The following is a 19,598-nucleotide window of genomic DNA, read 5'->3' on the forward strand; positions in this document are numbered from 1 at the left end:
AGGCAAGGAATCCATGGTAGATGCCAAATAAACATTACTTGTTTGTGTTTTATGTATTGTATAGGTACATACAAATATTATGTTTTGCATAAAATTAAATTTTAATTTGGTTATATCTCAGAACCTGTGTTAAAAGTCTCACCATGATGAATGTTTTTATGCTGTTTATTAGGATAACTGAAGTATAATGTCTAAACCAGAGACTGTTAAATGATAGATCTGGTATATAAAACATTTTAAGAACTTTCTTTTTGGGAGGAAAATACAGTAAAAGTGAAAAGCAAAATTCAAAAAAGGTATTTCAGTGCGTAAAGAATTGATAAAGAGCTGGTAGAAATCAACATGAAATAAACAATCCATTAAAAATAGACAAAAGAGATGAATTGTCAATTCACAGAAGTATGCCTAGTAGTAGTAGTAGTGGTAGTCGCTCAGTTGTGTTCCACTCTTTGCTATCCCATGGGCTGTAACCCGCCAGGCTCTTCTGTCCATTGAATTCTCCACGCAAGAATACTGGAGTGGGTTGCCATTCCCTTCTGCAGAAGATCTTCCTGATCCAGGAATCGAACCTGGGTCTCCTGAATTGCAGGCAGATTCCTTACCATCTGGCTTCCCTGGTGGCTCAGACAGTAAAGCGTCTGCCTACAATGTGGGAGACCTGGGTTCAATCCCTGGGTTGGGAAGATCCCCCGGAAAAGGAAATGGCAACCCACTCCAGTACTTTTGCCTGGAAAATCCCATGGACAGAGGAGTCTGGCAGGCTACAGTCCATGGGGTCACAAAGAGTCAGACATGACTGAGTGACTTCACTTTCTTTACCATCTGAGTTACAGGGAAGTATGCCTAGTAAATGTATAATAAGATGTCCTGTTTACTAAATTGGAAAAAATATGAATTAAAACCATTAGGATATTGTTCTGGATTGAGTAAAAGAAACAATCCAACCATTGCTTTTTACCTTTGCTTTGATACAGCCTTTCTAAAGGGCAATCTTATCTGTTTGTAAATATTTAAATTAGGAATAGTGAATGAAATATAACAAATAATCATTAAATAAATGGTGGTAAATTCCTAAGCTTTTTTCAGTAAAAAGGCAGAGAAGTTCCAGAAGCCAGAAATGAAGAGAACAGTTGTAAATTGCTGGGGGTTTTGAGTAATTTTTTATTGTATTATACTAGAATCTATAAATATTATGTTGTGAAGACTGTATTCTGTTCTATTCTTATAAAGTGTGTTCATTTCATTGTTGGTTTTGGTAGGCAGTTATCTTCGTTAGGCATATTACAAACTTATCTCTTGTTATTGATCCTTTACCTGGAGTCTGTCCCACGCATTAGTTGGATTTCCCACTCTCTGACTCTTCTTTTTGGGATTCTGCCTTCATTCTCCATCGGCAATTGTTGCCCTAAATTCTGTTCCCTGGTTTCTGAGGCCTGAAAGATTTTCTATTGCAATTTTTGATCCCAATACACAGTGCAGATTTCAGCCTGCTCACAGACTGAACACTATAAAATGAATATCTCAGGCTATGCCATTTCTTTCTTTTAAATGTTAACTCCCCTCAGGATCTACCTTCTTTTGTTCATTCCACCACATTTTTAGATTTCTTTTAAAAAATTTTGTTCAGAGTTTATAATTGTCATCTTTGGAAGGGCTGGGTATGGTACTTATTTCTGAGCTGTGTAGGATGCCTAATTTGTTACTTTATTGATAATGGAGTAATTCAGACTAAGCGTTAGAGACCTGTTGGATACATACGGATTTATACTTTAGTAAATTTGATTGTTCAGTTGTGAAGAAATAACATCTTGCTTTTTTTTCAAAACAAACTTACAGCTGATTGGCCGGGGTCGATATGGAGCTGTATATAAAGGTTCCTTAGATGAACGTCCAGTTGCTGTAAAAGTATTTTCCTTTGCAAACCGTCAGAATTTTATCAATGAGAAGAACATTTACAGAGTGCCTTTGATGGAACATGACAACATTGCTCGCTTTATAGTTGGAGATGAGAGAGTCACTGCAGATGGACGCATGGAGTATTTGCTTGTGATGGAGTATTATCCCAATGTAAGTTCTTCTTAAAAAGTTTACTGACATTTATGTTAATTGGATTTGTAAGAGGATCCCCATTACGTAGAGAGTTGCTGTTTTGCAAACTGAGTATTAATGGTCTACAGTGAAATAAGGATTTTATCCCAGAATGTGAATGAAACTGTTTAGTGCCCTGAACCTCTGTCACTCTGTCTCTGTCTGTCTCTTAGCAAGACTTCTTGATGAAGGAGGCAGTGCTTTGATTGACATTTACTCTGATGCGTGCTCTTTATCTCAGCCTGGTAATAAAGAATTTATGGATGAGGACCTTGAGTAGCAATGACACATATATTTACAAAAGCCTTCTGATTGTAAAAAAGTTTTCTACTTGTAAAACATAATAGGATAATTTGGTTTTGTCCTGGTAAAATATACCGTGTAAAGAAACAGTTGTAAAGAAACCGTGTAAAGAAACAGTTTTTCTATCTTGTTGATAAATCAAAGAAGCCTTTAAAATGAAATTAAATAACCTTTCATAATTTTTAATACTGGAGGCATAAAAATTGATAATGTCTAAATTCTACTTTCCATTCTCTCTTCCTTTCTCTACCCACAGAAATGTCTTTTCTTACTTCACTGTTCTGAAATGTCATGATTCATTAGACCTCCTTTGAATCCTGACATATGCAAATCCCTTTATACAGTTGCTCACTTACCTCCTCATGTTCAAATAAAGTAATTCCACTTTTTCTCCCCTTCCCCTTTTACTTTTTTCCCTCCGTATAGGGATCTCTATGCAAGTATTTAAGTCTCCATACAAGTGACTGGGTAAGCTCTTGCCGTCTGGCTCATTCTGTGACTAGAGGATTGGCTTATCTTCATACTGAATTACCACGGGGAGGTAAGACAATGACAAGACTCTGAAAACCATGTGGGGACACAATTCACAGAGGGAAGCTTTATTTGTATCTTCAGAATAAAAGTATGTTTTATATTACAGCAGATAGTTGTTTAAAAGATCTAGTGTGAGGAAACGTATTTGAAATTTAACAAGAAGAATAAGAAAAAGGACTTCATTACTCTAGCCAAGTCATGGATTCCATTGAGATTTTAATTAAAGCTATGAACACTCTCCCTGTAAAGATACACGTATGGGCATACTTTAAAAAATATTCTTGTGATTGTAGGGGTTCTCAATCTTCTGAAGTTCCTCTCTGGTCCTAGTTTAAGAACCTCTTAGCTGGACTGCATTGTATTTTCCTTGTATTTATTTTGCTTATTTAAATGAACTACAAATGCATTGTTACTTCTTTAGGTACACATTCTGTAGTTTGGTTGGTCTTTAGTATAAAACCCAATTGTATCTTTTTATAAATCAGTGCTTCTCTTAGCTAGCATTGCTGCTGCTGCTGCTGCTGCTGCTGCTGCTGCTGCTGCTAAGTCGCTTCAGTCGTGTGACTGTGCGACCCCATAGATGGCAGCCCACCAGGCTCCCCTGTCCCTGGGATTCTCCAGGCAAGAACACTGGAGTGGGTTGCCGTTTCCTTCTCCAGTGCATGAGAGTGAAAAGTGAAAGTGAAGTCGCTCAGTCGTGTCCGACTCTTAGTGACCCCATGGACTGCGGCTTACCAGGCTCCTTCGTCCATGGGATTTTCCAGGCAAGAGTACAGGAGTGGGGTGCCATCGCCTTCTCCATAGCTAGCATTAGGTTTGTTCAAATTTATCAGGGAGGAGAATAAAACAGATTTCAATGAGAATGACTATTTTTTTCCTTTCTCATGTAAGAATCTAGACAGAGACAGTCTTCACATTTCTTTTGGTAGCACCATAGTAGTTTTAGGGGCTCAGACTCATATATTTCTCCTCCATTAATCTTTATATGTAGCTGATGTTTTCAGGATCACCTCATTGTCCATCATGCTATATGCTAATCAGAGAAAAGAAAGAATAGAAGGAAATGCCCCTTTTTACTTCCAGAAGTCCCACTCTTGTGCTTGTTTTATTTCCCAGAGGTTAGTCCATGCTTTCCCACCACACTTAGCTGCAAGGGATGTTTCAGTGCAGTGTATGTGTGTTTGTTAGTTTTAGCTAGGTGCATTGCTGCTTCAAATAACGAGAATGCATGGTGAGGAGTCAGTCTTCGCCAGTGTGTCAATACTGACTGGTTGTATTATGTCAATGAGTATAGTGCTATAACTACAGTTTTATTTAGCCTTTATGTACATTTTTGCTAGTTTTCCAAAGCATCTTTTTAAATATATTTGTTCTCTTCACTTTGTTTCAAAGTACACCTCATATCATATCACAGGCCCCTCAAAATTAGCTCTGCTATAAAACTGTCTTTGCGTTTACATCCCTTACAGCAATTTTCTTGCCATACATTCTTTTTTCACTTTCTCTGACCTCCGTAATGAAGAGAATTTTTAATGTATCAATTTCTTAGATCTTTGTTCCATTGTATAATAGCATGGATCATCATTTTTAGCTGCTGCTTCATATATAAGTAATTTCTCCTGAATAATTTATCAGTTCATTTATCTTGACATCTTGCTTTTCTTGAATACAGAATTGGTCAATGTTATTGCCTATGTCAGCAACTTGATGCACTTACTTTAGTGCGTTAACCATTTGTATTGTGTTTCTTTATTCTTAAATATTATAACTCCTTTAAAGAGCTGGCTTAAAACAAAAATTAAAATACCATCCTATCCTCCTTTTCAAAGCTCGCATGATTCAGAAAGTTTTCCAGTCAAACTTTGGCTGGAAAGAATGATTGCCATCATATAGGAGTTTTATTTAAACACAGATTCTATTCTTAAACATCACCTTATATTATTACTGAATAGTTAACCTTAAATAAAAAAACAACTGAGTATATGCTATTGTAGAAAACATCAGTATAATAGCTATTTAAATTTTTAGTACCTAATTATTTAAAAAATATTCCGCAAATCACTTTGGTCAGAATGGCCATCATCTAAAGGTCTACAAGAATAAATGCTGGAGAGAGTGTGTAGAGAAAGGAATCCTTTTATACTGTTGGTGGAAATATAAATTGGCACAGCCACTATGGAGAATAGTATGGAAGTTCCTTAAAAACCTAAAAATAGAGATACCTTATTATCCTAAAGTCCCATTCCTGGGCACATATCCAGAGAAAACGATAATTCAAAAAGATACATGTATCCCAGTGTTCATTGCAGCACTATTTACAATATCCAAGGAACGTACATGTCCATCAATAGATGAAGATACGTAATATATGATATATATAAAAGGGAAATATATATAAATTATACACACATATAAAGGGAATATTGTGTTATATGCTACTGAGCCATGAAATAATTCCATTTGCAGCAACATGGATGGACCTAGAGATTATCATACTAAGTGAATTAAGCCAAACAAATATCATATGGTATCACTTGTATGTAGAGTCTGCAAACAGAAAAAGATATAAATGAACTTATTTACAAAACAAAATAGACCTACAGACGTAGAAAACAAACTGTGGTTACCAAAGGGGAAGGGGGGAAAGGATATGGACTTCAGTAGTTGTGACTCTTGGGCTCTAGAGCCTAGGCTCAGTAGTTACTGCACGTGGGCTCAGTTGTTCCACCTTTTATTTCCTTTATAATATTATCACAAAGTATTACCCTAGTTTCCCCTCTTGCTGGCTCACTGACTCATTGCGTTGTATTGGTATGGTGTTATACAAACATTTTCAGGTATCTCTATAAATTTTCTTATATAAATATCAGCTCAAGATTAAACCATATATACTTATGTTCTGGTTTTATTCAGAATAAGAAATGTAGCTCTTTTACTAGTTGAGTGAGCCATGTTAGTACAAACTTTAGGAAGACTGGACCAGGAAGTAAGTAGGAAGGGGAACAAATGAGAAAGAAATCAACTCTTAGAAACCTAATAATTGCTATTTTTCTTCCAGTTGTGCTATTGCGTTTTCCTCCCCGTATCAAAGGAATCCTTTTTTTTTTTCCTTTTGAGCTTTTATTTGGTATTGGGCTATAACTGATTAACAGGGTTGTGATAGTTGCAAGTGAATAGCGAAGGGTCTCAGTTATATTCATCCATTCTCCCACAAACCCTCCTCCCATCCAGGCTACCACATAACATTGAGCAGAATTCCATGTGCTATACAATAGTCCTTGTTGGTTATCCATTTAAAATATAGCAGTGTGTACATGACCATCCCAAACTCCCTAACTATCCCTCCCCAGCCCTGTAAGTAAGTTCATTTTATGTCTGTGAGTCTCTTTCTGTTTTGTAAGTAAGTTCATTTGTATCATTTCTTTTTGGTCAAAGGAATCATTATCTTCTGTCTTTGGTTTTATTGTTGGTGAAATTGCAGTTTAATACATGTTAATGAGAGTAATAAATGTAAATACTGAGTCTTTTTGTGCCTAAATGTAAGCATTCTGTTTGTTTTTATCATTGACTTTGTTCTCATTGCTCTATTTCTTTATATAACTTTATATAAGAAGTTATTTTAAATTTTGAGTATTGTACTATAGATTTTTTTTTCCTTTTAAGAGCTGTGGTTTTATTTCAATATAAGATTTATATAAAGTTTTTTTTTAAATTTTATTGAAGTATAGTTGATTTCCAATGTTCTATTAATTTCTACTGTACTACAGAGTGACTCAGCTGTACACATGTATTCTTTTTCATATTCTTCTCCATTGTCGCTTTTCACAGGACATTGAATGTAGTTCCCTGTGCTATACAGTGGGACCTTGTTGTTTTTCCGTTTTATATATATAACAGTTTGCATCTGCTAATTCCAAACTCCCAGTCCTTTCCTTCCTTCCTCCCTCCTCCATGGTTTTCTTATCAAGAGGAAAAGAATTATGATTTTAGTTAGACTCCTTGATTGGATATATTCTTTCAGGCAGTGTGTGTGTGTCTGTGTGTCAGGCCTTTTGAAATCAGGCAGAACATGTCCTCTCTGCCTTCATAGAACATAAACGTCTTCTGATAAACAAGTAACAGAATGAGTATAATAGTGTTTTGTTTTGTAAAATCAGAAAACAATCCATTGCAAAACTGTTTCTAGTTTGATTTGAAGAACTGTGGTGGGCTTAGATATATAGCTAAGCCTCAGTGCAAAACTGGGATTTTCTGTCATAGGTTATAAGATAACATATACCAATTTCAGAGCCATGCCAGTTTTATAGTGATAATTGTTTTAGATAAATTTACTTTTTGTTTTTACCAAATATTCCTTTTATTATTGCCTCCTTTTCCTACTAGAGGGAAAAAAAAGGACCAAAGTAGTATATGTTAAAATTAGAAGCAAGATCCTATTGACTAGTAATTGCAACTGAATGTTTAAAGCTTAATTAATTATAGATGCAAAAGGAATTATGTTGTGAAATATAATGAAAACAGGATTGTGAGTTGAAATTTTTATTTACGTCCTTTTGTTATTAGAAAAGTATAGGGAAGGATAAAAGCAGTCTTCTTTATATTACCTTCTGCTCATTTTGTGTTCAGTAGTGCAACTGAAGCATTAATAAATATTTGAAAACTATCCAAACAGATCATTATAAACCTGCAATTTCCCATCGAGATTTGAACAGCAGAAATGTTCTGGTGAAAAATGATGGAACCTGCGTTATTAGTGACTTTGGGTTGTCCATGAAGCTGACTGGAAATAGACTGGTGCGCCCAGGGGAAGAAGATAATGCAGCCATTAGTGAGGTGAGTGCATACAAAGGGTATCAAGCTGACATACTTTTAAAACATAATAAATTGAATTTAAAAACCTACTAAGTACTCAGGACAGTTGTCCTTATCCAATTATAGCATATTAGGAATTACAGAATTAAGATATACAGAAAACACTGCATGAAGTTCATCAATTCATTATGGAGATCACTGCCAGTCAACCTTATTTTTGTCAAGCATTAGGAGGAATACTGTTGACTGGGCTTCTCTGGTGGCTCAAATGGTAAAGCATACCTGCAATGTGGGAGACCTGGGTTTGATCCCTGGTTTGGGAAGATGCCCTGGAGGAAGGCATGGCAACCCACTCCAGTACTTTTGTCTGGAGAATCCCATGGACAGAGGAGCCTGGTGGGCTACAGTCCATGGTGTCACAAAGAGTCAGACACGACTGAGCAACTAAGCACACATAAGCATAAGCACTATTGACTAGGATGACTAAATCACACCTTAATTATTTCAAGAGGGTATTTTTTTTTTTAAGAAAAAATTGCTAAGATGAATTTTATTAAAATTAAAAACTTCTATGAAAGACAGTATTAAGAAAATGAAAAAAACAACCCTCAAACTGGGAGAATGTATTTGAAAAACACATATCTGATAAAGGACTTGTATCCAGAATATAAAAACTCTTAAAACTCAACAGTAAGAAGTCAAATAAGTCAATTAATACATAGAAGATCTAAATAGAAACCTGACCAAAGATAGTATTTATATAGATAGATGGCAGATAAGCATGTGAAAGTTACTCAACGTGCTTCATGATTCAAGAACTGCAAATCAAAACAGGATGCCATTGCCTTTGAATGGTTTAAAAAAAACAATAATTTCAAATGCTGGAGACAGTGTGGGGCTACAGCAACCCACTCCTTGCTGGTAGGAATGCTGGATAGTATTCACTTTGGAAAACATAGTATTCCAGCAATCACACTCCTAGGTATATAGACCCTGTTGAGTTGACAGTTTGTATTCACACAAACACCTGCACATCAAGGTTCATAGCAGCTTTATTCATAATTGCCGAAAACTAGAAGCAACCAAGATGTTCTGAAAAGGGTATTTTATATTTTAAAAAATGAGATCTAAAAAGGTTCAGTGCCATACTTAGGTTCAAATAAGCATATTGAGCTACTGTTGACCCGAATTTATGTATAACTTCTAGCCTAATGTATGCCCTTCAGAATATGCTACATTATTTCCTGAAATACATAACACTTTTTTTTATCAGGTTGGCACAATCAGATATATGGCACCAGAAGTTCTGGAAGGAGCTGTGAACCTTAGGGACTGTGAATCAGCTTTGAAACAAGTAGATATGTATGCACTTGGACTAATTTATTGGGAGATATTTATGAGATGTACAGACCTCTTTCCAGGTGAGGGAATTGTTGTCAGAATTAATGTATGTTTTGAAGTGAAGCAGTTACATCTTTCTTCTACCTATATTAAGTCTACTTTTATGTGTTTGTGCTTTCATTTAAACCTTAATTTCATTGCCATCTAGTGTTCAAATATATTATTAGCAGAAAGATGTCAGTGGGAAAAAACTTTTTAGAAAGAACTCCGGGTTTGCATCTGAGGGTGATTTAATTAATTGCTCATAATAGCTTACCTGTATTCAGTTTGGTCTCTGATGGCTTTAGCAGTTATCATTTCCTTATGCAACCTCTGAGCATTTTCGAAGCTGCACTTCATAGTGTTACCTGAATTGACTCAGTAAGGAATTAGAAGTAGTGAACTATCCATTGGATTATCTTTTTCTTCCTTTTTTAAAATTCTCCTTTTCTTCCTTTTTAAAAAAATTTCCCTTCTCTTGTCTTCATGCCTTCCTATCTGTCTTCCTTCCTTTCATGAAAGAACAACTCATTCAATGTAAATATTTATTTGAGGCTAACTTGAAATAGCAAAATGAGTATATATTTTTCTCCTTTTGTTATGATTATATCAATGACATTGTGATATATTAATAAAAATTTAAACTAATTACCAGTGTATTTACCAGTGCATTGCACTCTTTTAGGTTGCATAAAAATAATTTGACATCAGTTCAGTTCAGTCGCTCTGTTGTGTCCGACTCTTTGCGACCCCATGAATTGCAGCACACCAGGCCTCCCTGTCCATCACCACCTCCTGGAGTTTACCCAAACTCACGTCCATCGAGTCGATGATGCCATCCAGCCATCTCATCCTCTGTCGTCCCCTTCTCCTCCTGCTCCCAATCCCTCCCAGCATCAGGGTCTTTTCCAATGAGTCAACTCTTCACATGAGGTGGCCAAAGTATTGGAGTTTCAGCTTCAGCATCAGTCCTTCCAATGAACACCCAGGACTGATCTTTAGGATGGACTGGTTGGATCTCCTTGCAGTCCAAGGGACTCTCAAGAGTCTTCTCCAATATAAGTGGTCTCTATATTGTAGGAATAACAGCATTAATAGCATGGGGAAATGAAAAACAGTGAATTGACCCAGCATTAGACAAATGGAACTACTTAATAAAAACAGATTAGTAATGTGGTTGATTTTTTTGTTGTTGTTGTTTCAAAAATAGTGAGCATTTGCGCCTTCCATGGTGGTCCAGTGGTTAGGAATCTGTGCTTCTACTGCATGGGGCACAGGTTTGATCCATGGTTAGGGAAGTAAGATCCCACATGGCACACAGTGCAATTCCCCAGCCCCTAAAAAAGAAAAAACATTTATCGACAGCTTATAATTCTAAAATATAATGGAATAAGTTAATAATTATTTAGATTACTGGCAATTCAATCAGTTATTATTTAGAAGTATATTTTCCAATTAAATAGACGTATTGGGTACTAGACAGCATATTAAAAAGCAGAGACATTACTTTGCCAACTAAGGTCTGTCTAGTCAAAGCTATGGTTTTTCTAGTAGTCATGTATGGATGTGAGAGTTGGACTATAAAAAAAGCTGAGCACTGAAGAATTGATGCTTTTGAACTGTGGTGCTGGAGAAGACTATTGAGAGTCCCTTGGACTGCAAGGAGATCCAACCAGTCCATCCTAAAGGAAATCAGTCCTGAATATTCATTGGAAGGACTGATGCTGAAGCTGAAACTCTAATACTTTGGCCATCTGATGCAAAGAACTGACTCATTTGAAAAGACATTGATGGTGGGAAAGATTGAAGGCGAGAGGAGAAGGGGACGACAGAGAATGAGATGGTTGGATGGCATCACTGACTCAATGGACATGAGTAAACTCCAGGAGTTGGTGATGGACAGAGAGGCCTGGCCTGCTGCAGTCCATGGGATCGCAAAGAGTCGGACAGGACTGAGCTCCTGAACTGACTCACTGATTGGGTACTCAAAGTGTTTTTCTGGAAATAGTGATTACAGTAGTATCACATATTATTGGAACCTTATAAGTTTTAATTTCTATTATTGAAACTTCGGCCATAGTATTTTAAAAATCCTAATCCAGAACTTTTGTTTTTTAGAAGCATATGTGACTAAAATGATTCTTGTATCAGCTTAAGTTAATACATTGCTATCAGCAATGTTTTTTTAAACAGTTACTACATTCAAAGAATAGCTATTGCTTTTGTACTGTTAAATTATAAAGTGCAATATCAAATGTTTGCACAGGAAAGGCAATTAAATCTTGTTTGTAGAATATTATTTTAATGGAGATATAAGATGAATTGAAATAATGTTAGAAAGAGTTTAAAAAAGGAAAAAGTGAGTGTTACTTTTAAATGTATACAGAATTTCAGTTTAGGAAGACAGAAAAAGTTCTGGACATGAACGCACAACTTTGTGAATGCACTTAGTGCCACAGAACTGTATATTCAGAAATGGTTTAAATGGTAAATTTTATGTTACATACATTTAACCACAGTTTAAAATAAAAATAAAGGAAAATGAAGAGAGTTGTATTAAGATATCCTGTTATCCTAGATATGGAAATGGTGAAGAAGTATATGTGAGATAAAATGTAGAAAAGGACTACCATTTAATTTATAACTACCATTTAATTTATAGCAACATTTAATTTATCAAAGACTGTTACAAGTAGAGCTTTTATTAATAATGCATGAAACCCAAAATGATAATAATAAATTTTATTCCTTTTTAAAAAAAAATTCACAGGTGAATCTGTACCAGAATACCAGATGGCTTTTCAGACAGAGGTTGGAAATCATCCCACTTTTGAAGATATGCAGGTTCTGGTGTCTAGGGAAAAACAGAGACCCAAGTTCCCAGAAGCTTGGAAAGAAAATAGCCTGGTAAGGAAAAACTAAATTATTAAAAAAGAGGACTTATGACTGAATATGTTTCAAATGTTGCCTGAAGCAAAAATAGATTGTTGATGGTAATAGTTTTTAGAGTTGTCTAATGCCAAAAATCTAACTTACTTGATTTGTATGATATTGTATATTTTCAAAGTTAGAGGTGTTTTAATTTGTTTTCTTCAAGTATAAAATACTCCTTAGAGAGACTAACTTATGTCTGCAGTTTGCCGCATTGGGTAACAGCTGGAATAATTAACGTGATAATATTTCAAACATGATTGAAATTCCATTCCATTTATTCTCTTGAGAGTGGTACCAAAAATGTTAATTAGTTCAGACATATATATTCACTGACTGATAGAAATTTAAACTGCACCAAAAAGAAACCAAAGTACCATGTATAAATTCTGCTTATTAAAAATAAAGTTTACAATGCTGAAATATTTTCAGAGGCTCCTGCCATTTCAGTAAATTGTTGCTACAATTCTAAAAGCATCTTAACAAACATTTGCACACAACAGATATATTCACACACTCTTATATATTTTTTTAATGTGAGTAGGATCATCTCATTATCCACTGTCATTTCTGAAGCTTGTTTTTTTACTAATTTTTCATGTCATTACATATATAGATTTATCACTTTCTCTCCATTTGATCAGTATTTCATTATATGTCATAATTATTAAATTGCATGATAGTACCCTGTATTTCTTATTTTAAAAACCTTTTAGAAGAATTAAAGTTATGCTTATATATGGTAAACAAAATCAAATTAAATGGAATGGCTAAAAGAGGAAATGGGAAAAGAAAAGACTTCTCCTGTCCTACCTTCAGAAGTAATTCATGTTAACAGTGTTCTGAGGTTTTGTTTTTGTTTCTAAACTTTCTCTTCTGGAAGTTCCCATTATAACTTTAAATATTATGTTTATTCTTATTTATGTTGTCTCTCATTTATCCTCTCCTAATTTTACAATACTGTATTTGTATAATACAGTATAATAATTTAGTATAATACTGTATTAATTTCTATTTTGTATACAGATCTAAAATTTTTAATAAAATAAAAACATGGGAATTTTGTAGAATTATGGTTGTGGAAACGTCCTTGGCACAATGTACTGTTGTGCTTGGACTCATAAATGAGGAAGTGAAAATCCTATGTTAGTCACTAGAAGCTACTGCCTTTTGAGGAATGATGTTTTAAAAGTCACCATCCTCTGGCTTTTCTGATTTTTTTGGCCCTAGGCTTACCTTCTCTTCTCCCCTCCCTCTCCCCTTCCCTTCCCTCTGCTGCTGCTGCTAAGTCGCTTCAGTCGTGTCCGACTCTGTGCGACCCCATAGAAGGCAGCCCACCAGGCTCCGCCGTCCCTGGGATTCTCCAGGCAAGAACACTGGAGTGGGTTGCCATTTCCTTCTCCAGTGCGTTAAAGTGAAAAGTCAAAGTGAAGTCGTTCAGTCATGTCCGACTGTAGCGACCCCATGGACTGCAGCCTACCAGGCTCCTCCGTCCATGGGATTTTCTAGGCAAAAGTACTGGAGTGGGGTGCCATTGCCTTCTCCGGTAGGAACTGGGACAGATTTTTTCTTAAGAGGTCCTTGATGTCAGGTAAGAGGCTGAATCCTTTCCCAGGGTTCATTAGATGTGCCAGCCTCACAACAGAGTATGCTTCAAAGAAAAATCTCTTTGTGAAATTTTATCTATTAAAATACAACTTCATCTGCCATAAATGGTTTTATTTCACCAGAGAAATTGGACTACTTATTCTAAAGTATCTTTTGGCAACCCTGCCATTATGGGATATGCACCATATGCATATTTTTCTGAAAACTTTTTACTCTCAATTTAGATGAGGTTGCTAAGTAAGAAATAAGTAATATTTGGTTCACTTCCAATAAATCCATTTAAATCTAATGTGCTATAGTCAATAGAACTGCTGCTTCTGTGCAATGACAATCTAGTACTAGAATTAGATAGCAAATACATAGTTTCTGTATGAAATATCCCCCCTTTCTATGAAGACATTTTGCTTCATAGTTGCATTGAAATTACAAAACATTTTTGTAGTAACAAAACTCAAAATCTTCTAAAAATTAATGAATGTAAAAACCCATTTTAAAAATTCCCAGGGAACCAACCTAAACAGCATATTAAAAAGCAGAGATATTATGTTACCAACAAAGGTCTGTATAATCAAAGCTATGGTTTTTCTAGTAGTCATGTATGGATGTGAGAGTTGGACTATAAAGAAAGCTGAGCACTGAAGAATTGATGCTTTTGAACTGTGTTGTTGGAGAAGACTTGAGAGTTCCTTAGACTGCAAGGAGATCCAACCAGTCCACCCTAAAGGAAATCAGTCCTGAATATTCATTGGAAGGACTGATGCTGAAGCTGAAACTCCAATACTTTGGCCAGCTGATGTGAAGAACTCACTCATTGGAAAAGACCCTGATACTGGGAAAGATTGAAGGCAGGAGGAAAAGGGGATGACAGAGGATGAGATGGTTGGATGGCATCACTTACTCATTGGACATGAGTTTGAGCCAGCTCTGGGAATTGGTGATAGACAGGGAAGCCTGGGATACTGCAATCCATGGGGTCACAAAGAGTCAGACACGACTGAGCGACTGAACTGAAGTGAACTGAATTTTGAACTTACTGCAGATCATTAAGAAACCAATACAGTGTCATTCAGCTTATTTATTAATTCAGTTCAGTTCAGTTCAGTTGCTCAGTTGTGTCCAGCTCTTTGCAACCCCATGAATTGCAGCAGGCCAGGCCTCCCTGTCCATCACCAACTCCTGGAGTTCACTCAGACTCGCATCCATTGAGTCAGTGATGCCATCCAGCCATCTCATCCTCTGTTGTCCCCTTCTCCTCCTGCTGCCAATCCCTCCCAGCATCAGAATCTTTTCCAATGAGTTTATTGGAGTTAATGGTTATTGGAGTTAATGAATTTGTTCATTGCTGCTGCTGCTGCTGCTAAGTCACTTCGGTCGTGTCCAACTCTGCGCGACCCTGTAGATGGCAGCCCACCAGGCTCCCCCATCCCTGGGATTCTCCAGGCAGGAACACTGGAGTGGGTTGCCATTTCCTTCTCCAATGCATGAAAGTGAAAAGTGAAAGTGAAGTCCCTCTGTCGTGTCCAACTCTTAGCGACGTCATGGACTGCAGCCCACCACGCTCCTCTGTCCATGGGATTTTCCAGGCAAGAGTACTGGAGTGGGTTGCCATTGCCTTCTCTGAATTTATTCATTAACATTCACTAAATGAATCCTGTGTATTGTGTGCTTAATATAGAGAGCACTAGATATAGCCTCCACCTTTATAGAGCTCCCTCTTGTGTTAGATGAGAAAGTTAATGATTTTTACATAAATGCAGTCATCAAATGTTTTGATATGGGCTCTAGTCATATCAAATGATGATATGATATATTTTATTAAATTGTCTACTGAAAAAGGTCCTGATGCTGGGAAATATTGAAGGCGGGGAGAGAAGGGAACCACAGAGGGTGAGATGGTTGGATGGCATCACCAACTCAGTGGACATGAGTTGGAGTAGGCTCTGGGAGTTGGTGATGGACAGGGAGAACTGGTGTCTGTAGTCCATGGGATCGCAAAGAGTCAGACAAGACTGAGTGACTGAACCGAACTGTTTATTTCAAGTGGCTTTTCTTGCTGCTGTCAAGATTCTCTTTTCTTCTTTGGCATTTTATAATTTGATCATAATGTGTCTCAGTATGGAACTCTCCTTGAGTTCATTGAGTTTCTTGGATGTGTAGATTCATTTCTTTTACTAAATTTGGAAAGTTATTGAATTATTACTTCTTCAAATATTCTTTCTCCATTTTTTCTTCTGGGGCTGTCACTCATTTTGTGTAGTTTGATGTGGTTAATGGTGCCTCACAAGTCTTTTAGGCTCTATTCATTTTCTTCATTCTTTTTTTGTTTCTGCTTCTCAGACTAGGTAATTTTTATTTCCTATCTTCATGTTTAGTAATTCTTTTTTCTCTCTGCTCAAATCCTCAATTAACCAGTCTGGTGAATTCTTCATTTCAGTGTTTTTACTGTTGACCTCCCAAGTTTCTTTTAAACTCCTTTCTACAATTTCTATCTCTTAATTGCTATTCTCCATTTGTTGAGGTGTTGTTTTCCCAGTTTCCTTTCATTCGTTATCCATGGTTTCTAGTTCTTTGAGCATATTTAAAGTCTTTGCCAGTAACTCCAATGTCTGTATTTCCTGTGGGACAGTTCTGTTCCTTTCTTCATTCCTGTGAATGGGGCATAGTTTCTTGTTTCTTCACATGCTTTGTAATTTTTTGTTTAAAATCACTTTTTGGATATCATTATGGACAAAAAGGAAACAAAAAAGGAAAAGACTCTCCGAGTCTTCTCATTGGCTGAGCCAGTCAGCTGTGAAAGCTTGTGGTCTTCTCTGAGCTTGCATCCTGCTCTGAACTTGTGTGTGGATTTTTAGATTCTTCAGTATATGCAGAAGCTTTTCAATGCCCTTATTCCCCAAAGTTTCTCACACCCAGTTTTTCTTCCTTGACTTTCAAGCATTTCTTTTGTGTGCCTCAACTATTACATTTTGCCCCAGGCTGTAGCATTTGTTCTTTGGTCTTTCAATTTTTCCAAAGAATGTTACGCACTTAGTCATAGCCACTTCCCTATGCTAAGAGAGTTCTGAGTTAGGTAGAACAAAGACAGGCCTATTGCATTGGATCTTCAAGGGAAGACATGTCAAAACAGACAGCATAATTCCCTTGGAAACAAGGTCACTCTGTTCCCTCTGGGAACAGGTGCCTGTCTTGGGAAAAACGGACTGCCATCTTCATATTTGCCATCACTCCAGGGGCAGCTCTAAATTAAAACACGACAGAGTCTCCTAGCCTGTTTCAGTGACCTTTCTCCTTCTATTTATGTTTTTAAGTTGGTTGCTGTAAACATTTGACTAACATCCAGAGTTTCAGTAAAGTTGATTATGATATTTGCGAAGTTTTCAGTGCTTTTCCTCCCAAAGTTCCTTGCTCTGCTTTGTTTTGACTAATGTCCTCACAGAATGAATTAGGAAATAACCTTCCTTGTTTGATTTTCTGGAAGACTTGTTAAGACTTGGCATTATTATTATTTTTTTTAATGTTTGGTTGAATTCCTTCCTAAAGCCATCCAGACATGGAGGTTTTTTCATGGGTAAGTTTTAAAATACAAATTTACCCTCCAAAGTGATGGCACTCCCAATAATAATATACAAGTGCCTGTTTTCCCATCACTAACACTAGGTGGTATGCAATTTTGTTTTTGTTAATGCGCTCAGTTCAGTTCAGTCGCTCAGTTGTGTCCAACTCTTTATGACCGCATGGACTGCAGCACACCAGCCTTCCCTGTCCATCACACGCTCCCAGAGCTTGCTCAGATTTATGTCCATTGAGTCAGTGATGCCATCCAACATCTCATCCTCTGTCATCCCCTTCTCCTGCCTTCAACCTTTCCCAGCATCAGGGTCTTTTCCAATGAGTCAGTTCTTCTCATCAGTTAATGTGTTAGGGAAAAATAAATCTTATTTTGATTTGCACCTAGTAAAAAATAAAGGCAGTATTTGAAAACAGGATCTTGATTGAGCTGGTACTAATACTACAAATTTGGAACTAATATTCTTAACTACTTCATTGTACTACCTCAACATGGTGAATAAGGTTGAGCATTTTAGCATATTTTAAAGGTGTTTGTTTTTCTTACTTATATGCACTTTATCTATATTCCTGTTATGGATTTACTATCACTTTTTAAATGTCTTCTTACTGGCAAGTGTCATAGAAATAATTGATTCATCCAAGAAACAGCAAGAGATGCTGAAGCCAATGGGTGAAAAGTTGAATGCAGAACAAGATGTATACAGGAGCTTTGAGTACTCTCCCCCTCCCAAAACAGTAATTAATTATTAAAGGAAAAATGGAACTTTACAGGGAAGATACCTGGCAGACACCAACTTAGTCATGTGGTTAAGGTTAAGTTCTCTAGTAATGGGACAAATAAAAAATGTGTACATGATAGGAAGAACAGTGGGAAGAACAGCAATCTCTCCTGTGATTTTCTGCCAAAGATGCAAACTTTGAATTTGGTCAGGAGGAAATATCAGATAAATTGAGGAACATTTTCAAAAGTAACTGGGCTACTTTTAGGTCTGCATAGTCTTTTAAAATGTCAAGATCATGAAAGAAAAGAAAAGTACGTTTGAAATTATTTCAAAAGGAAAAGAAAAATTCCTCTCTTCATAACTTACGACGAGTTCATTTTTTCAAACCAATATTACAAATATACTAAGGTAAATATATAACTAGTTTTTAGAGGTATATTTATCATAAAAAGTTAGTTATTCTTGAGTTTCTTGAGTTATCTTAAAATCCAAGTCATTTTTAAATTCATTAAATATAGTCTTTCCTCATTATTCATGAATTTCATATTTGGCATTCAACTACTTGCCAGAGTGTGTTTGTAATCCCCAAATCATTAGTCAGAACACTGTCCCAGTCATTTGTGTATGTGTGCAGAGCAGTGAAAATTTTGAGTTCAGATGTACATGTTCCCAACTGAAGGTCTAATAAGGCTTTCGTGTTTCATATCTTGTATTGTAAAAAAGTATCTTTTTTGCAATGTATTCACTGCCCTATTTTTCACTTTTTTTTTTTTTTTTTGCGTTTTTTGGTGATTTCACCATTTAAAATAGCCCTTAAGTATAACGCTGAACTCTTATGTGATATTCCTAAGCACAAGAAAAGTTTGATATTCCTTATGAAGAAAGGAAAACATGTTCTAGATAAACTCCATTAGGGCATGGGGTGTAGTGCTGTGACCATGAGTACAAATTAATGAAGTGATTTTATGTATTTTTTAACTTGTTTTTTTGTATTGGAGTATAGCCAATTAACAATGTTGTGATAGTTTCAGGTGAACAGTGAAGGGACTCAGCCATACGTATACATAAACCCATTCTTCCTGAAACTCACCTCCCATTCAAGCTGCCACATAACATTGAACAGAGTTCCTGTTCATAACATTGAACAGAGTTCCAGCAGGTCCATGTTGGTTATCCATTTTAAATACAGCAGTGTGTATAGGCAACCATAAGTTGTTTTCTAAGTATGTGAGTCTCTTTGTGTTTTGTAATTTCATTTGTATCATCTCTTTGTGGATACCACATATAAAGGATGTCATACAGTATTTCTCCTTTTCTATCTGACTTAAACTGATAATATATATTTTAAAAGGTGTCTTTAAACAGAAACACAAGTAAAACAAGATTATTTATTGATCAGTTGATGAAAATGTTATATTCAGAGACTCACAGGATTTCCTCTAGGATTAATGTTTCATCATTAATTCAGTGCACACAACTTTATAGAACATGACTGCTATCGATAACAGACTCAACCATACTTATAAACACCAAACTTTTACCTCAGGGAGATGATACACTTGCTATTAAACTCAAGATTATCATTATATATTCTTCCGGTTCTTCCATATCTTAAGAAATAGGTAGATTTTTATTGCTTAATGAAAAGAT

The 19,598-nt window shown here is 36.1% G+C and overlaps 1 protein-coding gene across 1 annotated transcript in view; it reads left to right on the forward strand.

Annotated features, from left to right (window-relative positions):
- The window catches only part of BMPR2 (bone morphogenetic protein receptor, type II (serine/threonine kinase)), a 149,133-nt gene that overhangs the window by 114,483 nt on the left and 15,052 nt on the right, over nucleotides 1-19,598 (forward strand). The window contains exons 6-10 of the mRNA XM_010860989.1: nucleotides 1,837-2,067; nucleotides 2,818-2,932; nucleotides 7,598-7,758; nucleotides 9,011-9,158; nucleotides 11,888-12,024. Of these exons, the coding sequence (XP_010859291.1) occupies nucleotides 1,837-2,067; nucleotides 2,818-2,932; nucleotides 7,598-7,758; nucleotides 9,011-9,158; nucleotides 11,888-12,024 (792 nt within the window). The remainder of the gene's footprint in view (nucleotides 1-1,836; nucleotides 2,068-2,817; nucleotides 2,933-7,597; nucleotides 7,759-9,010; nucleotides 9,159-11,887; nucleotides 12,025-19,598) is intronic.

The sequence above is a fragment of the Bison bison genome, unplaced genomic scaffold (assembly GCF_000754665.1).
Source record: "Bison bison bison isolate TAMUID 2011002044 unplaced genomic scaffold, Bison_UMD1.0 scf7180017864471, whole genome shotgun sequence".
NCBI lineage: Eukaryota > Metazoa > Chordata > Mammalia > Artiodactyla > Bovidae > Bison > Bison bison.